The following is a 23629-nucleotide window of genomic DNA, read 5'->3' on the forward strand; positions in this document are numbered from 1 at the left end:
GGTGAAAATATTTCTTACCAAGTTTTTTCAGAGACAATATTTTTCATTATCTTATTACTTTACTAGAATGTTCTGGATTGAAATCGATGTAAATTCAAATCATTAGTTATCATTAATTTATAGTTGCTTAGTCGATTATGGGTGCCTATTATATCGTGGTTAAATAAATTAGAATTCCTTTGATGTTAATGTTTTTATAATTAAAGAACTTATTTGTTTATTTATACTTCATAGCAAAATAAAAAAGTTAAAACAAAAGATTTATCAGGGGTTTATTGAAAACTATTATACTATCGAGGTAATAAGTACTTGAAACTATCTATACATTGAATTGAAATTAATGCTCTGTACTTGTCCAACTGATATTTCTAGAAAAAAAAATAACACTTTCAATTAAAATAAGGCCAGATTAATATAAAAGACGTAACCTATAATGTCTATAGACACACAATAAATAATCTCTAGGATCCAATAACAATAAGCAATCTATATTAATATTATCGCATAGTAACACAAAATATTCGAGCTCGCAAATATTTCGCTTGGTAATTAATTTTTTGCTTCAGAAGTTCCCTGGAATTATTTTCTGATAGATTATACCTGTATACTATAAATTACTACAATTAATATTTCAGTCAACGATGTATAGAAGTCGTAGAATTTTTTTTTTCACAAAATTATGGTCATCCAGTGGTCGAATCAAGGGTCAAATAAACATAACCATAAACAAGAGATATATTCGTGTGTGTGCTGTTTTGTTGAAGTGAAACTTCTTTAGGCGTATTGAAAGGAAAATTTCAAGGTCATTTCATGGCAATACCGTCACGTCGCGTATGGCGACGATTTTGGTATCTTTAATTCTTGCTAAAAAAGTTTCACTTCTGCCATGTGTGCTTGGCACACAAGCTTTTTTATTATTAGCAATCTGCACTCATTTCCCTTACCTTATAGTTAGGTGTGTGATGTGTGTTTCTTATTCCACAGCCCTGTCCGCGAAATTAAACTGGGTACAAAGTTATTTACGTATTAGCACAGAATACATAATAGTAGCTAAACGCTAGTATTAGTTTATGTATTCAAATATCCTTGAATAGTTATATAGATAACACGCAGTAAAATGTGCAATATGCTGTCATTTCATTCGCAGTGGGCGGCCGATGATACCACCGCAAAAAAAAATATTTATAGCGCTATTAATATCGCTTCATGGAAATTTTCATCCCACAGGAACTGGAACTATGCGTGTTTTCTTTCGACTACGCCAGCGAAGCTGCGGGCGAAAAGCTAGTTTATTATTACACGCTTTATATTAGCTTCACCTGTATGTTTGTTTGTTTGTAACCGACTTCTTTGGGCGCGATTTTGACCCACTTTAAACGGCCAGATTTCGTTCAAACTTTGTAGATTTATTGAGGACCGATGACAATACACTAATTTGATAAAATTATTCCATTTTTTAGTTCGGTTTCTATAAAAAGCGTGTTTTTTAGTTTTTTTTAACTATTATTATTTCTAAATATACACCGGATGTATCCAGTAACTACAATTGAATGGGCATGAAGTCATTAATTAGATGTAAAACTGGTGACGCTAATCAACGAAACGAAATCTAATTAGGACAAAACGTTTGTATAATTTTGCTGTTAAATGATTTAGAAGCTTTCCATGTTATTAGGCGTTGCGTGCATTTCCCAATTATGAATAAATGGCACTGCTTTCAATGTTATGTACACGGAAATAACTTTTCTATCTAATAGTTGCCAACTTATGACTAATAACTATTAGTAACATCTATATACATAACGCGATTTTTAAATGCAAGTTTTTGTTCATTTACACTAATTAATGTACCCATTATTAAGTAGTATTGACGTGATTTTAAAAGAGCAATATGGAGTTTCTTGCATCTTATTCTCTGTAGAAACTGCTTTCCGAATCGGTGGTAATTGGTAAAACTATGTTATGACAATTCAAAAAATAATTATCAAAATCGGTCCACCCGTTCAAGGAAAACGGGTTTTCATTTTTACTGTGACTAGCTGACACATGCAATGCTGACACTTCGTCCTTTCTTCAATATTTTTCCCGCTTTTATAACATTATTTTCAATACTGCCTCGCTCTTTGTTCCTAGCTTATGACCTTCTTAATTAATAATAAGATTAAACAACACAAAAGTGATTTAACAATTAGACCCAGTACTTTTTAAAATTAGCGCGTACAACCAAACTCTGCAGCTTTATACCAGTATAGATTTGTTATTATTTGTGTCAATAGTTCCTGAGAATCCATACTTATATTATAAATGCGAAAGTAACTCTGTCTGTCTGTCTGTTACTCAATCACGCCTTAACTACTGAACCAATTTGCATGAAATTCACTATAGAGATACTTTGATACCCGAGAAAGGACATGGGCTACTTCTTACCCCGGGAAATAGGATAGGTTTTATCCCGGAAATCCCACGGGAACGGGAACTATGCGGGTTTTTCTTCGACTGCGCGGGCGAAGCTGCGGGTGGAAAGCTAGTATAGAATATAGAATGAGATAGTCCGTTTTTCCAAACCAACTCAGCGTTATACTATTAGTAGTAGTTAACTCCAAAAGATTGTACACATTATCTGCTCTTTAGGTTTTAATGTAATTGAAGGATAGTATTTCGGTTCACATTGTCTGCAACTCGATAGCATTTGGTAATTATACTATCAGTGTGACGTCAACCCTTTAGCTTTGTGACTACGTCAGTACAATGACGCAAACTACGCATTGTTGATAAAAATAATTTATCTTATATATAAAAATGAATCGCAAAATGTGTTGGTAAGCGCATAACTCGAGAACGGCTGAACCGATTTCGATAATTCTTTTTTTATTATATTCCTTGAAGTACGAGGATGGTTCTTATGTAGAGAAAACGTAAACATGTACCACGGGCGAAGCCGGGGCGGACCGCTAGTCTTATATATAAAAATGAATCGCAAAATGTGTTGGTAAGCGCATAACTCGAGAACGGCTGAACCGATTTCGATAATTCTTTTTTTATTATATTCTTTGAAGTACGAGGATGGTTCTTATGTAGAGAAAACGTAAACATGTACCACGGGCGAAGCCGGGGCGGACCGCTAGTATTTAATATAAATTTTATGATAAATGCAGGTAAAGTTCGCCGTATTGTTTATTAGCTAATTTATGAGATGTAATATAAAATGCATAAAGTTACTTTTACGCCATTGAATTCCGTTTTGTAGTTATTCATTTAGTAGTTAGATAATACAAGTAATTAATAACAATGGAGTACCATAAAAAGAGATACAATTAATACAATACAGCATTGCTTTGAAATGAAAGATATAAAGTAAAAACGTCCAAGTTAAAATTGACAGAATTTACACAGGGAAAATTGCACATTACTTATCAAAAGCTTTTAGCCAAAGAGTGTAAGTGCCTTAACTCTTATTTCTACTTGTTTATTACGACAAGTAACAGCTTCAGTTAGCATTCGGAAGTCTGAAATTTAGCAGAAAAAAAGTTCTCATACCTACCGATATTATAAACGAAAGTTTGTATGGATGTTTGTTACTCTTTCACGTAAAAACTACTCGACGGATTTGGATGAAAATTTACAGGAATATAGGATATACATCAGAATAACACATGAGCTATAAAAATACATGATCGCATGCGGGTTTGTCCGCGGGTAAACCGCGCAGCACAGCTAGTATGAAATATTCCTTTCGATATGTGGCCATGAAATTAAGATTTTTACGTTTTTCTTTGATTTTGCCTCTCATTTAATATTCACTGTCCCATTTTACGGAATGGAATCTGGTACATTTCGAAGGATTTATTTGTATATTTACAACGGCTCCGATGATAATGAATATTAATGAGGCCTCTGAGGACTTGTCCGACTTTATGAGCTGTTGCTCCCTTAAAAATTATATTTTCCTTGCTTGGAATTACTAGGGAGTATTGAGAATATCTCTGGAGACCATTTTATAAGCGAATTTTTAATGAATACTAGGCTCTTTTTGTGACCAATATCCAATCTTATATTATTATAAGGACTCGTCAAATTGGCCCTATATTATGAACACAACGATATAATATGAATCATCTCAATATGAGGAGGGAATAGTCTAAAATATTATATTACATTTTTTACAAAAATTATTATAATTTATCTATTACTGAAAAAAATGGCGTATTACCCGTGGTCCCCCCGCTATGACCCACTGTGAGTTATAAAAATTAAGCGCCATCTAAAAAGAAAAAGGGTTATTTTGAAAAAGTGAACAATGAGAAAATTTTGTCTTTCTCATTTATAGTCCGAAATTTGGTCCGAAATACAATAACTAAGGGCCATAGAGATAGTATGTACTACGTACTACTATCTCGATGCTAAGGGCCGATTTTTCAATGCTTGGATAAAACTTATCCGTCCAATAAAGTAGTATTACACGATAATATTAAAATGTCACGTAAACTGCCAAATACGGGCAATTTGAATACGTTTTTAAAATGGTAGTTTTATACATTATTCGACGAATAAGTTTTAAAGCTTCACGCGTCCTACGTACATTATTTGCTCGTAACTAAATCAGTATGTTATAGTAGGACGCGTGAGAGATTAACCAAGGATTGAAAAATCAGCCCTAAATCAAAAAGAAAGTCTTAAAAAAAAATATCGAGTCAGCTGATCGTAAGGATCGGATTACAATAATTTCAAGAGTTTATTTTATATATAGAGGGTTCTCTTTGTTTTGTTTAACTACCTATATTTAATATTATATTTTGTTGTTGTGAACATTTATTTATATAGATACCTGCAAATAGTGAAAAATTTATTAAATACGTTTATATTCTTTATACAGATAAAATATTGCATGTTTAATAATAATAATATAATTATTATATTTTCTATAATTATTATATTTTTTTATATTCTATAATCATTATAGCCAGACCGTCATCATGACCAGAAGAAATCGAAGACGCTAGAGCACGCTTTCTAGTAACTTTTTACGGAGGGGACATGGATAAGGAATCCTTAGAAGATATCCGATATGAACGATTCGTAAAGTAATCAATAAAAAGTAAATTTAATCGACGAAATTTCATGGTTGGAAACTAAAAATACAGACAATGAAACAGAAAATTTCAGCGACGATAATGAAGAAGCCACCATTAACCAGCCCGGGCCATCAAAAAGAATAAAAAAAGATTGCTGCACAATTTTAAAACAAAATTAAAATTATATGATTTCTGTAAATATTATTATTTCCGTCGCTTGTAACTTTTTACCTTTAAGACTTACAGAATAATCATGTAAGAAAAAAATGTAGGTAATTTTGTCTTCTTTGAACCCCTCATAGACACTTTTGTGAATTAGTAAACAATTGAGAAGTTATTTAAAATATACCTAATTTTAGCACCTTTAATTCAAGATGGCGGCTAGCGCCTGGGTCCGTCAAGGTCGAAAACTTGGATTTTTATTAACCTTTCATACCTAAACAATATTGTTTCAAAACATTTTCTACGCCACCTTTTGTAGAGCAGAGGCTTTTACATTTCCCTTCAGACTGGACTACTTCTTCTCTAGCAACTATTCGAGAATTTAAAAAGTTACCTGAACCGTGGGGCTGAACTAATATAATTCCTATTTTATAAGCCATAAAGTTTAAAAGGTTTCTGCTTTCAAGTTTGCAGTCACGTCCCCCTGCTATAAATTTTCTCCTCTACTTTGTGCAACACGTTTTAGTACTGAGAAATCTGTACCTATAAAGTATATACCTAATTTGCATCGTGACGTTAAGCTTACACTGTATCGACTTAACAAAAGGTGTATAAATTTGCAGTGATTTATAATGGACATACATACTAACTATATGCCGCCTCCTTGGTACAGTGGTTGACGCGTGAGCGTAAAACCGAGGGGTCCTGGGTTCGATTCCCGGTGGAGACGAAGAAAAAAAAATGTCTCGGTCTGGCAGGATACAGAAGGCTGATCACCTACTTGTCCCTAAAGAAAATCGATCAGTGATGCAGATTTATGAATAATGCATCTGCCCCTTACTTCACACTTTTTTTTTACTAACTATTATAAATATTAATCCTAACTAATAGTTTAAATGGGAAAGTAACTCTGGCTGTCTGTCAGTCTGTCTCTTCACGATTAAACTATTAATCGATTTTCATAAAAATTAAAGTAAATTGTCAGTAAATGCCAATGCTTGTAATTTTATCATAAAATCCCACACTCCACATTTTATTAGTTGCTAACTAGACTTGTTTTCTTATCAACATAGTTAATATTATGTATTGCAATCTCAATTTTTCAAAATCCTACTATTATTATAAATGCGAAAATTTTTGAGGATGGATGTATGTTTGTTATTCCTTCGCGACAAACGACTACAGATTAGGATGAAACTTTACAGTAATATAGGTTATGCATAAGAATGATACATCAGCTATAAAAATACTTGTTTTCACGCGGTACAGCTAGTATTTAATATACGGATACAAATAATTCAAATAGGTACATAAGTTATCGATAAAATACTTATAAATAAAATTTTGGCTAGCTAATTCATTGAATGGCTGGATATTATCGAGCAGAGAGTTGAAAGGCGTCATTGTATACAGAGCCTAAGTAAATATTATTTTATTTTACGCAATTGTGCAAAAATTATGCAAATATTATATGAAATGTTTTGTAATAGTACAAAAATTAAAAAAAAAGTTCCTATATTGTATACAGTAATTATTATACTAAACAATTTCAAAAGGATCTCTATACGTTATCAAACTATTTTTAGCATGCAAGTTATTAATTAAATGTATGTTGTCGATGGACATTGTTATAATATCAATAGTTTTAAATGAACAGCACAATAAATTTAATAATGTTCAGAGTGTTGGTAATATTCACACTTTTTTCGGTAAGTTATCATATTATTAATTTATTATCTAGATTCTAGTTACTTCACAAAAATTATTCATTTCAATATTATTATACGAACCACTTTGTAAATATTGTAAACGAAAAATTTTATTCTACATTTTATTTCACTAAAAACTTGATTTTAATTTTAACTAACATTTTAACCTGTGTTCCAACAGCAGCAGTTCGTTATTTGGTTTTTAAAGAATAACGAAATTAGATTAAATTTAGTGTATTTTTTACGTATAATAATATATTGACGTATAATATGTAATATTAAGTACTAGCTGTGCTCTGCGGATTCACCCGCGTGGCTCCGCTCCTGTTGATCTTAGCGTGATGATATTATATAGCCTTCCTCGATGAATGGGTTATCTAACACCGAAAAATTTTTCACATCAGACCAGTAGTTCCCGAGATTAGCGCGTTCAAACAAACAAACAAACTCCTCTGCTTTATAATATTAGTATAGATTAATCTGTATTACCTATTCATCGAATTTCTTCGTGGAAACCCTGTTTTTCTGTGATATCGTATATATACTTATTGAAATAATATTAAACATTAGCCATATTTTTTAAAGGTACTGAATTGTAAAGGAATCGGCATCCGTAGCATAGTTAAAGCAAACTCGTGGGGAAATTATACAGGTTTGTTATTATATTAATTATTACTTCTATATAATAGTAATTACTCAAACAATAGGTATGTTGATTGGGGAACATTTGATTTTTGAACCGACTTTGGTATTCATTTGTTATTTGTGAGGGAAAAACTAAAAAAATCCATAAGCTCTTTGTTAAGAATAATAATAATTTCCAGTGTCTTATATGACACATTTTGTACATTCATATTGATATTTATTTATTTTATTTATGGAATACACAACAATAAATACACATTACATTATATATAAGAAGATTATCTAATTAATTGTATCTAATGTAATCTAATATAATATTGGTATCTATCAATTACAGATGGTGCCATTTTATATGAGCTCAATCTAGAAGATAAATTTGAACTGCTAATACCCAAAGAATGTTCGAGAAGCGAAATATGTGAAAATATTCCCGACTTTCCGCACGAAACAATCGCAAAATTGATAAAAATTATGGTATTTACTTTATTTTATCAATATTGTAAGTTATTTTTGCCCCACAACATTCCTACTTTTAAATATTACAAATGCGAAAGTAACTCTGTCTGTCTGTCTGACTCTTCTTTACACCTAAACCACTGAACCGAGTTGGATGAAATTTGGTATGAATAGGTATTGTTGGAGACCCAAGTAAAGACTTAGGACGTTCATCATCATCATCATCATCAGCCCATATATGTTCCCACTGCTGGGAAACGGGCCTCCTATGAGGGTACAGGCCATAATCCACCACGCTGGCCAAGTGACACATGACACATGTCGTCGAACTTTTTAATTCTTCGACATGTCGGTTTCCTCACGATGTTTTCCTTCACCGTTCGAGCAGTGGTAATGTTACAACATGCGCAGATAAATTGAAAAAATCAATTTATTTCCTGCGCGCTCGCCTGGTCTCGAACCCCGGACTTATCGATTCGAAGTCCGAGGACTCACCACTGAGCCACCACTGCTCTGGACGTTATATCTCGGAAATCCCACAGGAACGGGAGCTAAACAATTTTTCTTTGACTACGCGAGCGAAACCGTGGGTTGAACGCTAGGATAGGATATCGTAAAAACGAATAATCGAGTAATATTATGTCGACTCATCAAAAACCTAATATATTTAAAATGTGGAAGTTTGATTCACCATTAATATGGGATGAAATTCTTATGGCATCATTTCAGTCCCTTAATGGCATAATATGCCTCTCTTGATAATGGGTTTCCCAAAGATATAACGTCATCGAATGCCGTTATTCTCTTCCCCATATCACAGATAATATATTCCAATATAACTTACAGAGATATCAGGATAAAAGGTTACATAAAAAATAGAAAAAAAAAATTAAAAAACAGGAAGTTTTTATAACTGAACCCAACAACACTTCTTCTAAAATAAATGGAGAATATAACAAAATGCATAAAAATAAATCACCTTCACTAATAAAATCACTTAAGATTGCAGATAATGTTCAATTTCATAAAGACAATGATTACGAAAATCAAGTCAATCAATTCGATGCGGACGAGGAAAGTCAGGAATTATGTGACTCCAAGCATGTGGTACGTAAACATAATAGTTGAATTTATTTCAATTATTTCAGGTTTTTATATTTTATTACTAGCTTCCGCCCGCGACTAACACTTACTCCGTCCGCGCGGATGTCGGTCTATAAAACTGAAAAATTAAGATTTATTACTTGCATACGTATTTTTCCAGGATAAAAAGTATCCCATTTTATGCCCAGGATAATAAGGTATAATTATACCAAGTTTCATCGACACACCATGGTTGTGTGGTCGATGGTATCGATCCAGTAACACCCCCTGGTATTTATTTTTCAATATTTTTAATGTACAGAATTGACCCTTCTACAGATTAATTATATTATGTAGTATAGATGTGCAAGTATTTTAACACGCTTTTATTACATTCACCTGTATGATTATTGATTGTACTAATCTTATCTAAATATTATAATGTAACAAACTCCTTTAGATTCGATTTTGACCCACTTTGAACGGACAATTTGAATACAATCTTTGTACACTTATCAAGGATCGATGACAACACAATAATATCATGTTAATAAATGTGTTCTCAGTTAATAAAAAGTAAAAACTATATATTAGTTATAAGTACCTTCCGTGCCTGCCTTCCGTGTATTGAAAGTCAAAATATCCCGAATATAGATGTTGCTTTAATGCAAGTTTCGGCTTTAATTTGACTATTATCGAACTGAAGTAGTTTCTGGAATTAACAGAAGATTAATGATACCATATTTATTTATTTATTTTTATTTATTTATTTATTTATTTCTGATTCCTTACAGCTATTCTTACAATAATTACATAATAATTGAACAATACGCCAATAAAAAGGAATTCCATTAATAGAATTATTATAATAAACATGTGACAAAGAAAATTGAGTAAGAAAGTAGGAGGAAAAGATATACGTTAAAATAATAAACAAAATACTATTGTGATGACTGATGAGTGTAGGTGTAGGTATGGTGTGTAGTCTGTTGTGAGTGAGTGTGTGTGAATGAGAGTATGTATGTATATACTTTAAGTAACTAAAAATTAAGTACTGAAACCTATATTATATACTAGCGGTCCGCCCCGGCTTCGCCCGTGGTACATGTTTACGTTTTCTCTACATAAGAACCATCCTCGTACTTCCAGGAATATAATAAAAAAAGAATTATCGAAATCGGTTCAGCCGTTCTCGAGTTATGCGCTTACCAACACATTTTGCGATTCATTTTTATATATAAGATAATAGTTATTATGAATTATTGGAAAAAGTGATTTCTTTTTTAAAATTTGAGCGAGATGTCTTAAATATGTCCACATTAGAAAATTTCTTATTATATATATCTGGCAAACGGAAAAGAGCTGAGTGTTGCAGATGCTTGGTTGATGCAAGCGGTACTCTGAATAAGTGTGTGTGTCTAGTGCGGAGCGATGGCGCCTGAATAGATATATTGCTGAGAATATTCGGGCAGTCCAACCTATTGTTTACAATGTCATAAAAGAGCATCATATCAATAATATCCCTTCGCTGTTCTAAGGTATTTAATTTGTGGAGTGCACAAGATTCGAGATAGTCAGCTGGATTAGCATGACATAAAAAATTTAGCTTTTTTACAAAGATTTTTTGAATTTTTTCTAGCCGTTCAATATGACAACGATAGATTGGACGCCAAATAGAACTCGCAAATTCGAGCACACTACGTACATACGCGAAATACAGTACCTTTAAACATAGAATGTCATTAAATGCATCACTAGTGCGAAGTATGAATCCTAGATTTTTATAAGCTTTTTGCATGACATACTCGACATGATCATTATGTGACAGTTTTGTGTCGTGGATAACACCCAAGTCCCTAATTTGATTTGTTCTTTGAAGCCTAACATCATTTAATCTATAATCAAATTTAATAACATTGTTCTTCTTACGTGTAAAAGTGATTATTTGACATTTGTTTATATTAACCGATATTTTATTATTTTTGTAATAAAGGGAAAGGTGATTGAGATCACTTTGCAGTTTGAGACAGTCATCTATGGAGCAGATTTTTTTATAAAGCTTCTTGTCATCGGCAAATACGAGGAAATTAGAATCAAAAAAGCATTCATATAGATCATAGATAAATACGTTGTAAAATAACGGTCCGAGATGTGAACCCTGAGGAACACCGGATGTCACTGTAATAAAGTCTGATCTGTAACCCCCTAGTACTGTTGCTTGACTTCGATTCTTTATATAGGACTCCGTCCATCTTAGGAGGTTGCCTCTAATACCAATGGCAAAAAGTTTCATTAATAGAATATTGTGATCCACCTTATCAAACGCCTTCTCAAAATCCGTATAGATAACATCAATTTGAGAATTGTCATCTAGGTCTCTGTTTATGTCATGTGTAAACTCAAGCAAGTTGGTGATAACGCTTCGCGATTTAATAAAGCCATGGTGATTATTAGGGATGCATCTTAAAGCACTAAAATATATGTTGTTAAAAGCAATACGTTTTTTTTTATGTAAGTCCAGAATTCTTTCGGTGAATTTATAATGCTATTTTGACAACGGTGTATATACTTATTGTATGATTCTAATTGCAATTTTTTAACACGGGCTCTGAGAAGAGAGAAAGCGGCATAGTCGCACGGATTATTAAACTTTTTCCATTTAGCATGAATTTTTGATTTTTCCTTAATAAGATTAATTAGTGCTGGTGTATACCATTTGGGATAATTGTGCCGAGACGTAAGTCTGACAATAGGGATATACTCGTCAATACAGGAATATATAACCTTATAAAATGCATCAACAGCTTCATTGACAGTGCCTGAATGTAATAGCTCGTGCCAGTTAATATTTATTAACTTATAGTTGATCATGTCATAATTACCCTTAAAAAATTTCCGTACCACCCGGGTTTTGCATTGTAAAGGTTTTATGTATAAATCATTAATAATACATTCGAGTGGACTATGGTAAGGATCAATATTTACTAGCGGCTTAGAGCTTATGCTACAGAGTAAGTGGGTATTAGAAAGAACAAGGTCCAGAATATTACCGCATGTATTTTGAAAAAAGTTGTATTGCTGTAAACCCATTAAGTTAAATGTGCCTAGTAAATTCAAAGCAGAGTTGTAAAGTTCGGAGTTGCATTGTTTTGATATATTAAAGTTGTCATTTTCCCAACTAATAAAAGGAAGATTGAAATCTCCGGTAACTAAAAAATTGTCATTAATATTATTACTGTAAAAATCCTTTAAGGCGTTATCAAAGTCTTTGAGTAAATGGGGAGCGTCAGAATTAGGTGGTATGTATACTGCTATAATGTGTAAATCTTTGCTATTGTAGTGTGAACTGATATTAAAAGAGGATTTTGGAATAGTTAGCCAAATACTCTCCAATTGTGTGCAAAGTGTAATATGACAAAAAGCCGAAAGACTTTTTTTGACACAAATTAACACTCCTCCACCTCTCTTTTTATGTTTTCGGTCGTATCTAAAAACGTCGTAATTATTATTGTTGCAGATTTCTGTGTTCAATATACCATCGCAAAGCCAACTCTCAGTAAAAATTAACAATTTGTGGGGTTCATGCTTACTACGGTACTAATTGAGTCAATTTTGCAGATAACCACACTCACCGCGCTTCTAGTGTAATTTTTCCTTGTAATTTGTTCCATTTCTATCTTCTTTATGCGTTCCTTGTTCCTTTTTGAACAAATGTTCCATAGAATTGGGGATATTTCAGCCATTTTTTATTTATTTTTTTAGTTTCAGTAAGTGATACATGGTACACAATCTCTTTTCTTCATTATTTACTTCAGGTTGTTGTAATTTCTCATTTGTTTGTGTTTTTTTTTAAAGTGAAACTTTTATTACATCGTCTCAAACTTTTTGGTCTGTGTAGCGCATGTCGCGTGTATCGCTGCTGCCGAGTAGGTATACCTACGCGACATGCGCTATGCGCTACACAAAGCAGTGTTCGGAACCGTTCGAACAGTTTCACTTTTACCGTGGTTTCATAAAACCACACAACATTTTTTTTTGTGATTTATCAAGTGATGATATTTTTTGATTTTTACTAACTACGCACAAATTGTTAATTGTTATTAATTCTTTACAATTTCATTGAATGTATCAGTTTTACTTCATTTCAGAGTTATCAACCACAAGCAGTCAAGGATAGAAGTGGAAAGTGGTTTATTGTGCTGAATTCTAAATACAAGATGGTGCAGAGCTTTAATGGAGAAGTATGCCTGTGAGTTTATTTTTACATACGTATCTTCATTTTCGTTATATTCATAAATATATTAATAATATATTAACATTGAAATAAGGAAATATATACCCACTTTAATAATATTTATGATTTCTTATATTATGTACATTGAGATAATATTACTACGTACCTATGGAGGAGACACCACGAACAAAATCTGTGCGCCATTTTTTTGCTCTAACTAAGTTTTAAAAATTATTATCTAGTTAGGTACTTACCGATAAAAGTTATTCCTTTGCACTTTTCCGTATTATTTGTGCAATATCGTAACACACACGAAGGCATATTTGATGCGTTTCACTTTAAAACAAATAAAAAATGAGCGTGCAGTTACGCCATATGGCGTATGTTGAGCAGAACATAAGTGATGTAGGCGGTGTCGTCTCCATATGTAAGTAATAAGTATATCTCAATGATTATGTACCTACCTATTTTTTTTTCAGAGGCGGACCTAAAAAGAACTGTTCAAGTATTGCCTTCTTCAACACGAGCTATGAGGGGCGCTGCGTTCAAAAATATCGTTCTGCATCTATCATAGTCCTTAGCAATGACTTCAAGCAAGTGATCGTTAAAGCTACTCCCGTCCCGACATGCTGCTCTTGTGTGGCGTTTAAAAAGAATTGAAATCGAAATAAAAAAAAATTGTGTTACCAGTATTGTCTATTAAATATCTGTGAAATTTTAATATTATTTCGTTTATTTTCCATTCCTGAAAAAATATTAAAAATATTCTAATATTATATTGAAAATATTCTCCTTTCTTCCTAGCCTTATCCCGTATCTTACGGGGTCGGCTGCCTAGAAATGAGAATATTTTCTCTGTCATTTTTGATAAAAAAAAAATATTTTCGTTTTTGACAGTCAGGTAAGCCAACATAACGGCAGGGGAACTCTTTCGTGAAAAGCACACTAGAGGTGATGTAGAGATAAAAAAGTGACATAATATTCCATGAAAATTACTGTTAATTTTAGTATTATATTATCTGTGATTTTGTCATTGTTAAAAAATAGAATGCGTGAGTAACCATGGCAACGTGTGCCGATAGCCGAGTACATTTTTGGTGGCTACTGGCTACCTACTCATTATAATGTTTCTTGGAATATGTAAGTTTTATGTTTGGTGTAATATTTGAATACACACTAAATATAAAATTTGTATCACCCACACGGCACTATTAATGTGTCACTGTGTTTATTTTATTCAATTTAGTAATGGCACAGGTAGGTACTTAATAGCTATTTCAGTTCCTGAAAAATTTACAATAATTTAAATTATTCAAAAACGTTTATCTACCTTTAATCCATTCTTATTGGTAATTAGGTGCAAGGGCCCTAATATAGCGCCATTAAAAATATGACAATTATACTGTTTTTTTTTTGACCTGGCAAGCGAAATCGCGGGCGGAAATCTAGAAAATTTCATTCATGTTCTTAATTTATGTGACTTCATAAAAAAAAAACTTTATTTTCACTCTGGCCACATTAATTAATAAGTTAATTCTAATAAACAGTTGCCCAAAATAGGTTTGATTGATGATACGGTCGCATGTGTAGTAACGAAAGATATTACGAAAGTGTAATGTGATTTCTGTGTTATGGGCACAACGATAAACTTCGTTACATCGACTTTTATAATACTGTGGGCCGACGATTAAGTTAGGTGTAATAAATTATACTTTAAAAATGTCCCCTCATGACTGAAAGTTGTGATTGCCACAAAATATTAATCACTACATAGTATAAAAGAAAGTCGCTTTCTCTGTCCCTATGTCCCTTTGTATGCTTAAATCTTTAAAACTACGCAACGGATTTTGATGCAGTTTTTTTTAATAGATAGAGTGATTCAAGAGGAAGGTTTTAGTATATAATTTATTAGGTTTTAGACAAAGTGGGCGAAGCCGCGGGCGGTAAGCTAGTTTAATATAAGTAAATATAATAAATTATATACTTAAACCTTCCTCTTGAATTCTATCTATTAAAAATCCGCATCAAAATCCGTTGTGTAGTTTTAAACATTTAAGCAGTCAAAGGGACATGGGGACAGAAAAACGACTTTGTTTTATACTATGTAGTGATTTGGGCTTTGGCCAATAATTGTGATTCGTGAAGTAATGTCATGTATTAATTTACAACCCTATAGTGAAAATATTTAAAGCAGCGATAAGTACTTATACATATTATATTTTAAAGAAAATCCTGAATATAATAATTATAAGTCAGTGTTTCGCGTCATTTGTAACAGGATGGCGGTTCTACAGGGGTCTTAGTACGCAATGACAAAAAGAAAAATGATGGTCAGAACGCTGATACCGGATACCTTAACACGTTCACTGCGGCACCTAAAATGCCAAACTTACCGTGGTTGCGGCATGTCTTCCATACTTCACATCGGCAAGTTCACCACTGTGCGTCATGAGCCATTTTTATCACATCGCACCTTCTGACTTTGAAGGTTAATAATTTCATGAAATTTCAAGATATTTCAAAAAAATTTTTTTCAGATAATAGTATATATAGTCTAGTATATACCGCATGAATAGCTTTTAGTTTGACCGAATAGTTTAAAAGATATGAGGGAAAATGTAAACCCCTGATTTTGTGAAAAATTATTTGCCATCCCGCACTGCGTTGATACGGCATGTTTACAGTAATAGCGATGGGAAACACTGTAAAATAAAACATCGATATCGATATAAATCAATTTTGTATATTTCAGTCTGTTTGTTAACAGATAACGAGATCGTCGATACAAAAAAAAAACACATATAAAACAAGGTACTTGATAGAGTACTATCAGGAAATTATTCAGTAACTTTTGTTTTAATTTGTTCAGTAACTTTTGTTTTAATGTTTTATATTATTTTCACAACTGTCATCACATTTTTGCATTTATGCTACGAAATAAAATAAAGTAAAAAAACTAAAGCCTTTAAGGTATCATTGTCATTTAAAAAAACTCAAAAGAAAAGTGCTTCGGTCCTGGTGCATCACTATGCGAGACTGACACGCGGCGCGCTCGCAGTACAGTGCGGCATGAGGTGCTTGTCCATGACAAAATATTTGACATGCCGCACACAAAAGAAACGGTTTCTTTTCTATGCGTTGGTCCAATATTTTGCCATACGATTTTTAAACGAAATTGAGTCCTTCTTCAAACTGTGATCACAAAAATATATTTGTCTCTTTTCTAGTCATTGATTAACATATAAAAAACCTCGCCGCACCACGGTGAAAACTGCGATTTTGGGCGCCGCACTGTGGTGTAGTCGCTGATGGCCCGATACTGGACATGCCGCAGTGAACGTGTTGATACTGTGATATTTTATATAAGAGAATCTTAACATAAAATATTATAGTATCTTCACCGTGTGTGACGCGCTTTATTGTCGCATTTTTTACAAATCATTATTGACAGATTAAAATTTTACAGTGACATATATTTTACACTAAAATATTAAGTATTCTGTTCATTCAAATTATAAAGTTGAAGATTTTGTAAGTTTAACCGCGCTGATCAGGAACTACTGGTTCGTTTTTAAAAATTCTTTCGGTGTTAGATAGTCCATTTATCGAGGAAGGGAGTGTTTTATGTAAAAATTTTAGATATTCCTCGTTTTATTTAAAAAAAGTTATGATTCTCATTTTACTTATTAGGTAAAGGGCTTTCGATATCAGTTTAAAGCTTTTTGATATCTGCAAAAGTTACGGAATGATCGGCTGTGCACACTTAACGATTACACCCTGTATATCATCACGCTAAGACCAATAGAACTTATCACTACACTAAATCATAGCATAGGTTATGTTATTTGTCTAGGTATACGTTATGATGGCTCAGATTACATTCCCTTTGTTCTGTAATAGATGATGGTTGATTGTATTTCGCAATGAGACGAGGCTTGGAATAATAATCCGGATTTAGTATTAATTCGGTCTCAGTGTTTAGTGGTTTGTGTTATTATGTTAATTAATTCACTGAAAATTAACAGAATTAACAGCACTTTGTTTGTTATTAAAAATAGGTTTTTAAGTGCCAATCGTATTATGATTTGTGATTAACGTTAAAACAACGTAGAAAAATGCACACACTAAGCACTAGATACTAAATTCATCGAACATCTATTATCTAAGATAGTCACTTTATTGTTTTAATAATTATTTCTTCACTAGCTCCTGCGGCTTCGCCCGCGTGGTGTTTTGATAAAAAATGTTGTGTGGTTTTATGAAACCACGGTAAAAGTGAAACTTAGGCACAAAATTATCGTATTTGTACGATAATGACTCCGAACACTGCTTTATACCCACTCGGCAGCCGACCGTCACGCGCACAGACATGTGTGGTCACGCGACATGCGCTACACAGACCAAAAAGTTTGAGACGATGTAATAAAAGTTTCACTTTAAAACTAACCATGCTCTTTCTCAGGGTCTAAAGATTGTCTGTGCCAAATTTCTGATAGAGGAGAAGAGGTTGAGGGGTTTAAGCGGGAAAGCGTAACAGACACAGATGGAGTTACTTTCACATTTATAATATTAGTAGGGATTATTTTCACCGGCAAACAATTTCAAATCTCACGATAAAAAATTAATTAATTTATGATTTGAATTTCATAGATTTTTGAAAGTAAAAGGACTATAATATTCAATATTTAGAAGAAAAGTAAAAGTCTGAAGCAATTAATATTTTTTGATTGAATTTCCGATTTTCCAAGTATTTTCCAAGTTAATCAAATTTTGATCAATTAACTTCGTTTTGTGTGTTCGTTAAAATAAATTGGCACACTTCCTTTATCCTTAGTTCTTTCCGGGTTTTCTTTCTGATTTCCAAAACTATGATGATTCTTATTGTATTTGCATTAAGGTTCAAAATTCAGCGGAGTTTGACTTCGTTGAAAGCTTCTCGTTTTGTATAAATTGGGTCAGAAGTACTGATAATGCTAATTTTATATGTCGACTTTCTACCTATGTAGACCGTCGGATTACAAATCTACTTTACAATTGACTTTTTGATGCGTGACACAGTAAAAAATACGTTAGCCATGGATAAATATGGCTTTCTTCATTTAAATATTGTAGTTGTTAAAAAATACAAGCCCCAATTCCATATTTACAACGACATTGAAGTTCATGATGAGCGTTATATGCCGGCTGAGTGAAGCTATAGAAGGAGACATGAATTTTAAGGAAAAATTTAGCAAAAAAAATTGGCGTAATTTTGTTGTTTACGTTTCCCTTCGCGCTTAGTATACCGATAGTGGGACACTCTGTATATTGCATTAATAATATACGAACTAAAGCTGTTTACAAAAGCAACATCTAGGCTTAGTACAATTGTAATTTAGCGTGTTATTTTAAAGATTTCTTCACAAAAGTTTTACTCACTTAATCCACAAACCGGCGCGGCGTCCACAAAAACAAACGATTCCAAACTCTTAATGAAATGGCATGCTTTCTAAATCGTGTAAACACTCCGGCGCCATTGATGAAAATCTTTTTTAAGATTAACCTTGGCAAGATTTATTAATACAGAGATAACGGTGCTTTCAATAATACAAATTTTATCAGACATTTTATTCAGTTTTTCGATTTCTTGGTAATTAATTTGTTTTCGTAATTCTTTCAATCTATTAATGGTATCTGATAGGCTGTTTTCAAAGGAATTGTTTGTGGGGTCGGAGGGCAATCAAGGAACGTGATAGTGATCAACAAGAGGGTGAAAGGGAAGGAAAGTTTTTATAATAATGGTATTTCTTTTATTTATTACCTACAATTTGTAACATTGTACTTATAGCTAAAGACCAAGACGTACAAGTTAGGCACAGTATTAAGAATAACACTTATACAGGGTATCCCACTGTTGGTATACTATAATCTCAAAGGAGATAAGAGGTTATAGTTTTGCATACGCTGAGTTCGTAAAAAATACTTATAAAATTCCAGACGCAGTTTTTTTTTCAAGTAGATGAATTCTTAAAACTCTATGTGTACACCCCTAACAAGCTACCCGCCCAACTTTGATACCAGCACGTGACCTAGCTCACATTAGCGAAGCGGTATATGCCGGCTGCGCGAAGCTAGAGAAGAAAACATGGATTTTCAGGAAAAAATTAGCAAAAAATTTTTGTTAAATAATAAAATGTTATTTTGTTGTTAAAGTGATCAGTGTTTGCAAAAATACAAGAACCTTCGCGCTTAGTATACCAATAGTGGGACACCATGTATAGGCTCAATGTGAGCTTTTGTAGCAGAGCATGGAAAGTTAGATATGTGTGTCATGGATGTTATAACAACATATTATATTGTTCGAACCTATAGTTTATTTAAAATTTCAAAATATAGAGTACCTTGAAATTTATTACTCTTTCTACGATTCGGAATTACCTAGAACTAATAAAAAGAAATTGCTACTCATAACATATTGTATTTAGTATCATAGAAAAACTATTGTAACGCAAGTATTATATTGTTTCATAAATATTTAATATTGTCATTTTACTGATACAATAATTATGTGCTATGTTTTTCTAAGATTTTTATACGTAGAGAATAGATACACGGGTTGGAAATTACTTGGAACTTGGAAATGTATAAGAAGAATTTATTTACGTACAAAGTGACTTGTTTGTAAACTGAATTTTCAACCACTTTAAAAGCACTAACATAAGCATTCAGGGACATTTCTCACGAATTCAAATAATATATTTATTGAGAGCTTATGCAAAGCGTGTACCTACTATGCAAACAAGGCCATGGCTAAACATTTTTTAAATATGACTAATATCATTAATTTATCCATTAGTTGGAATCAAACACACTCTTGCGTCAATTTAGGGATCACTGCTAGGTACATGGTTAATTTTATTGAAAACTAGCGATCCGCCCCGGCTTTAAGTTTTCTCTACCTACATAAGAACCATCCTCGTACTTCAAGGAATATAATAAAAAAAGAATTATCGAAATCGGTTCAGCCGTTCACACGTGATGCCGTGACAACGCGAAACGGGTTTCATTTTTATATATACAGGGTGTCCCAGTGTTGGTATACTAAGCCCCAAGGAGGTTATAGTTTTGCATACGCTGAGTACGTAAAAAATACTTGTAAAATTCCAGACGCATTTTTTTTAAGTAGATGAATTCTTAAAACTCTATGTGTACACCCATAACAAGCAACCCGCCCAACTTTGCCACCAGCACGTGAGCTATCGATTAAGATTATGTTTTCATAGACAAAATGCTCACATTAGAGAAGCGGTATATGCCGGCTGCCCAAAGCTAGAGAAGAAAACATGAATTTTCAGGAAAAAATTAGCAAAAAATTTTTGACGTCATTTTGTTGTTTAAGTATTTTTTACATGATCAGTGTATGCAAAAGTACAAGTCCCTTCGCGCTTAGTATACCAATAGTGGGACACCCTGTATAGATAGAAGATGTATTGTAAGAAAGCATGGATTTTGATGATGATGCATTCCGATGCATACAATTATTGTTCGTACTTCGTTACAATTTCTACTTAAGCTATGGAAAATTAACATACACATAAGCTTTGATTATTTCCAAACGGTAAAGAAGATAGTAATCATCACCTAGTCTTATAACAACATCTATTTTCAAACCCTTTATGTTTATATCAATCTTCACACTAACATTTTACTCAAAGTCAGTATATCTTTGACTTTGATGGATGTTTATTTTTCTATATCTGGAAATGTACTATAATTATTGATGTAAGTACTTAAACTGCGCGTTATAAAATACTAGATTTCCGCCCGCGGCTTCGCCCGCGTTTTCAAAGGAAAACCCGCATATTTCCCGTTCCCGTGGGATTTCCGGGATAAAACCTATTCTATTTGTTAATCCAAGTTACCCTCTATATGTGTGCTAAATTTCATTGTAATCGGTTCAGTAGTTTTTTACGTGAAAGAGTAACAAACATCCATACATCCATACTTACAAACTTTCGCCTTTATAATAGTATTATGTAATCATAATTTATGATAAAGTAATTATTAACAGTCATTAGGCAGGTCTCCACAGAGCGAGCAGCCTCGCGAAGCAATTGCTGCGCGAATCAAGGCTGTCATTCTCCTCGGGCGAGCCATGTCCACATAGACCAAGGTGAAAAGTTATTCCTTTGCACTTTGCCGCATTACTTGAATTATATTAGTGCAATATCCTAACACACTCGAGGGCATATTTGATGAGTTTTACGTTTTTTTGCTTAAAAACAAACAAGAACGTGACCATCGCGCTAAAGCGACTGAGAGCAGTGTGGCCGGCCGACCTCAGTCACAGAGTACTTTTTTATGACCTCAGTTGAGCGGAACATTAGTGATTTAGAAGGTGTCTTCTCTATACGTAGTAATAGTATCTCAATGTTCGCGAGGCTACTCGCTTTTTGTGGACCCGCGTATTGCCAATCCTTTATTAGTGGGTAATATTATGGCTGACGTGTCCCAATAAATCATGTAAAATAATACATGTCGACGGCTAATCCGTGATATCGATATCATCATAATTTGTCACAGGTATTATAATAATTCTGATATCATAAGATTTATGAGAACTTACGCCAATGGAGGACTGGCAAAATTTGAAATGATTAGTTGTGTTTTTGTTTAACCCATTGAGCCCCGAACGGCCCGATCGGTCCACGACACAATAGATTTTCTATTGTGTCTGTGATTCCGGGACCTGAGTTATTAAAAGGTAAGAATTATACAAGTGTGACTACATTCCTGATTTTTATCTATCGCGTAGGGATAGAAAGAAAAAGAAGAAGAAGGTACCTAATATTATACCTAATCTAATATTCTAATATCTAATATATAATATTATAAAGGCGAAAGTTTGTAAGGATGTATGGATGTTTGTTACTCTTTCACGTAAAAACTACTGAACCGATTACAATGAAATTTAGCACACATATAGAGGGTAACTTGGATTAACACATAGGATAGGTTTCATCCCGGAAATCCCACGGGAACGGGAACTATGCGGGTTTTCCTTTGAAAACGCGGGCAAAGCCGCGGGCAGAAATCTAGTAAATAATATGTACCATAATAATATTGCTTGACACAATTTCCTAAACTTATGAAATGTTTCATTACTTTATAATTCCAATTTGTTCTTCTAACTTTTTAATTTAATGTTTACTCGAACAAATACATCCTTTTTTAGATATCAGGGAAATTACGCGATGTTATTAGAAGATAATAAGAAAACAAAAGCAAATATTTTCGAAGGATTGAGGATTATAAAAACTTCGAATCTTCGATTAATTAAATTATCAAAGAGTTAAAGGATTGTCCAAATTAAACAAAGTTGGAGCGGCGCGAAGTTTTAATAGAGTTTCCATTTCAATTGAATATTATGGTTGGTATTATAATATTTGACTGCCTATTTTATAAAGGTATGCCTTAAAAGGGTTTGGGCACTTGGTAATTTTGTATGGGCTAGTGGCGACATGATGACATTTCGCGGCCAGTGATGAAACTTGGATATTTTTAAAAGAGCAATATATCTATATATATTATATAAAACTCAAAGGTGACTGATATAGTGATCTATCAACGCACAGCCCAAACCACTGGACGTATCGGGCTGAAATTTGGCATGCAGGTAGATGTTAGGACGTGGGCATCCGCTAAAAAAGGATTTCCCGAAATACTTGCGGGAACGGGGAAAAACGGGGATGCACGTACAAAGTCGTGGGTGGAAGCTAGTTACTTATATAATCGTTCAAATACAACGTTTTGATTAGAATTCTTAAATAAATAAAGGAGAAACCTAAAAAACTCAGAAAAATCGTATAATAAATCATCTAGATTCTAGGTAAATGGATACAAAACCAAATATCTCTGTTCCTAATACGTTTCGAGATTTTTGTCCATAATAACTTTTGCTCACAATATAATATTGTTCTTTTAAAATATCCAAGTTTCATCCACTGGCCGCGAATGTTAATCACGAATAAAATAAATTATATAAATTACCGAGCTTTCCGTGGTTTTAACAGTATATCTATTCAGCGATCAGAGCTTAGGATAATTTCTTTTTTTTATATAGTATAACATTACCTTCATTCCCATTTTTCATCATCATCATCAGCCCATTGTGTTCCCACTTCTGGGACACGGGCTTCCCGTAAGGGATCCTGGGGCCTTAGACAAAGTAACAATTAAAAAACGATAACGAAGTTAGAAAAGGCAAAAATGTATGGGATTGACATACG

General features: G+C 33.1%; 1 protein-coding gene across 1 annotated transcript; it reads left to right on the forward strand.

Annotated features, from left to right (window-relative positions):
- The first annotated feature begins 6854 nt into the window (after positions 1-6854).
- LOC149905428 (uncharacterized) lies at positions 6855-14022 on the forward strand. Its single transcript, XM_090106573.1, has 6 exons — positions 6855-6943; positions 7529-7595; positions 7926-8062; positions 9047-9151; positions 13276-13376; positions 13841-14022. Exons 1-6 carry the CDS (start codon positions 6884-6886, stop codon positions 14019-14021), a joined length of 651 nt encoding a protein of 216 aa, XP_089962699.1. The 5' UTR covers positions 6855-6883; the 3' UTR covers position 14022.
- The last annotated feature ends 9607 nt before the right edge of the window (positions 14023-23629 follow it).

The sequence above is a fragment of the Colias eurytheme genome, chromosome 10 (genome assembly GCF_061535395.1).
Source record: "Colias eurytheme isolate Ceu_HAF_F1 chromosome 10, ilColEury1 Martin Lab GWU primary, whole genome shotgun sequence".
Taxonomy (NCBI): Eukaryota; Metazoa; Arthropoda; class Insecta; order Lepidoptera; family Pieridae; genus Colias; species Colias eurytheme.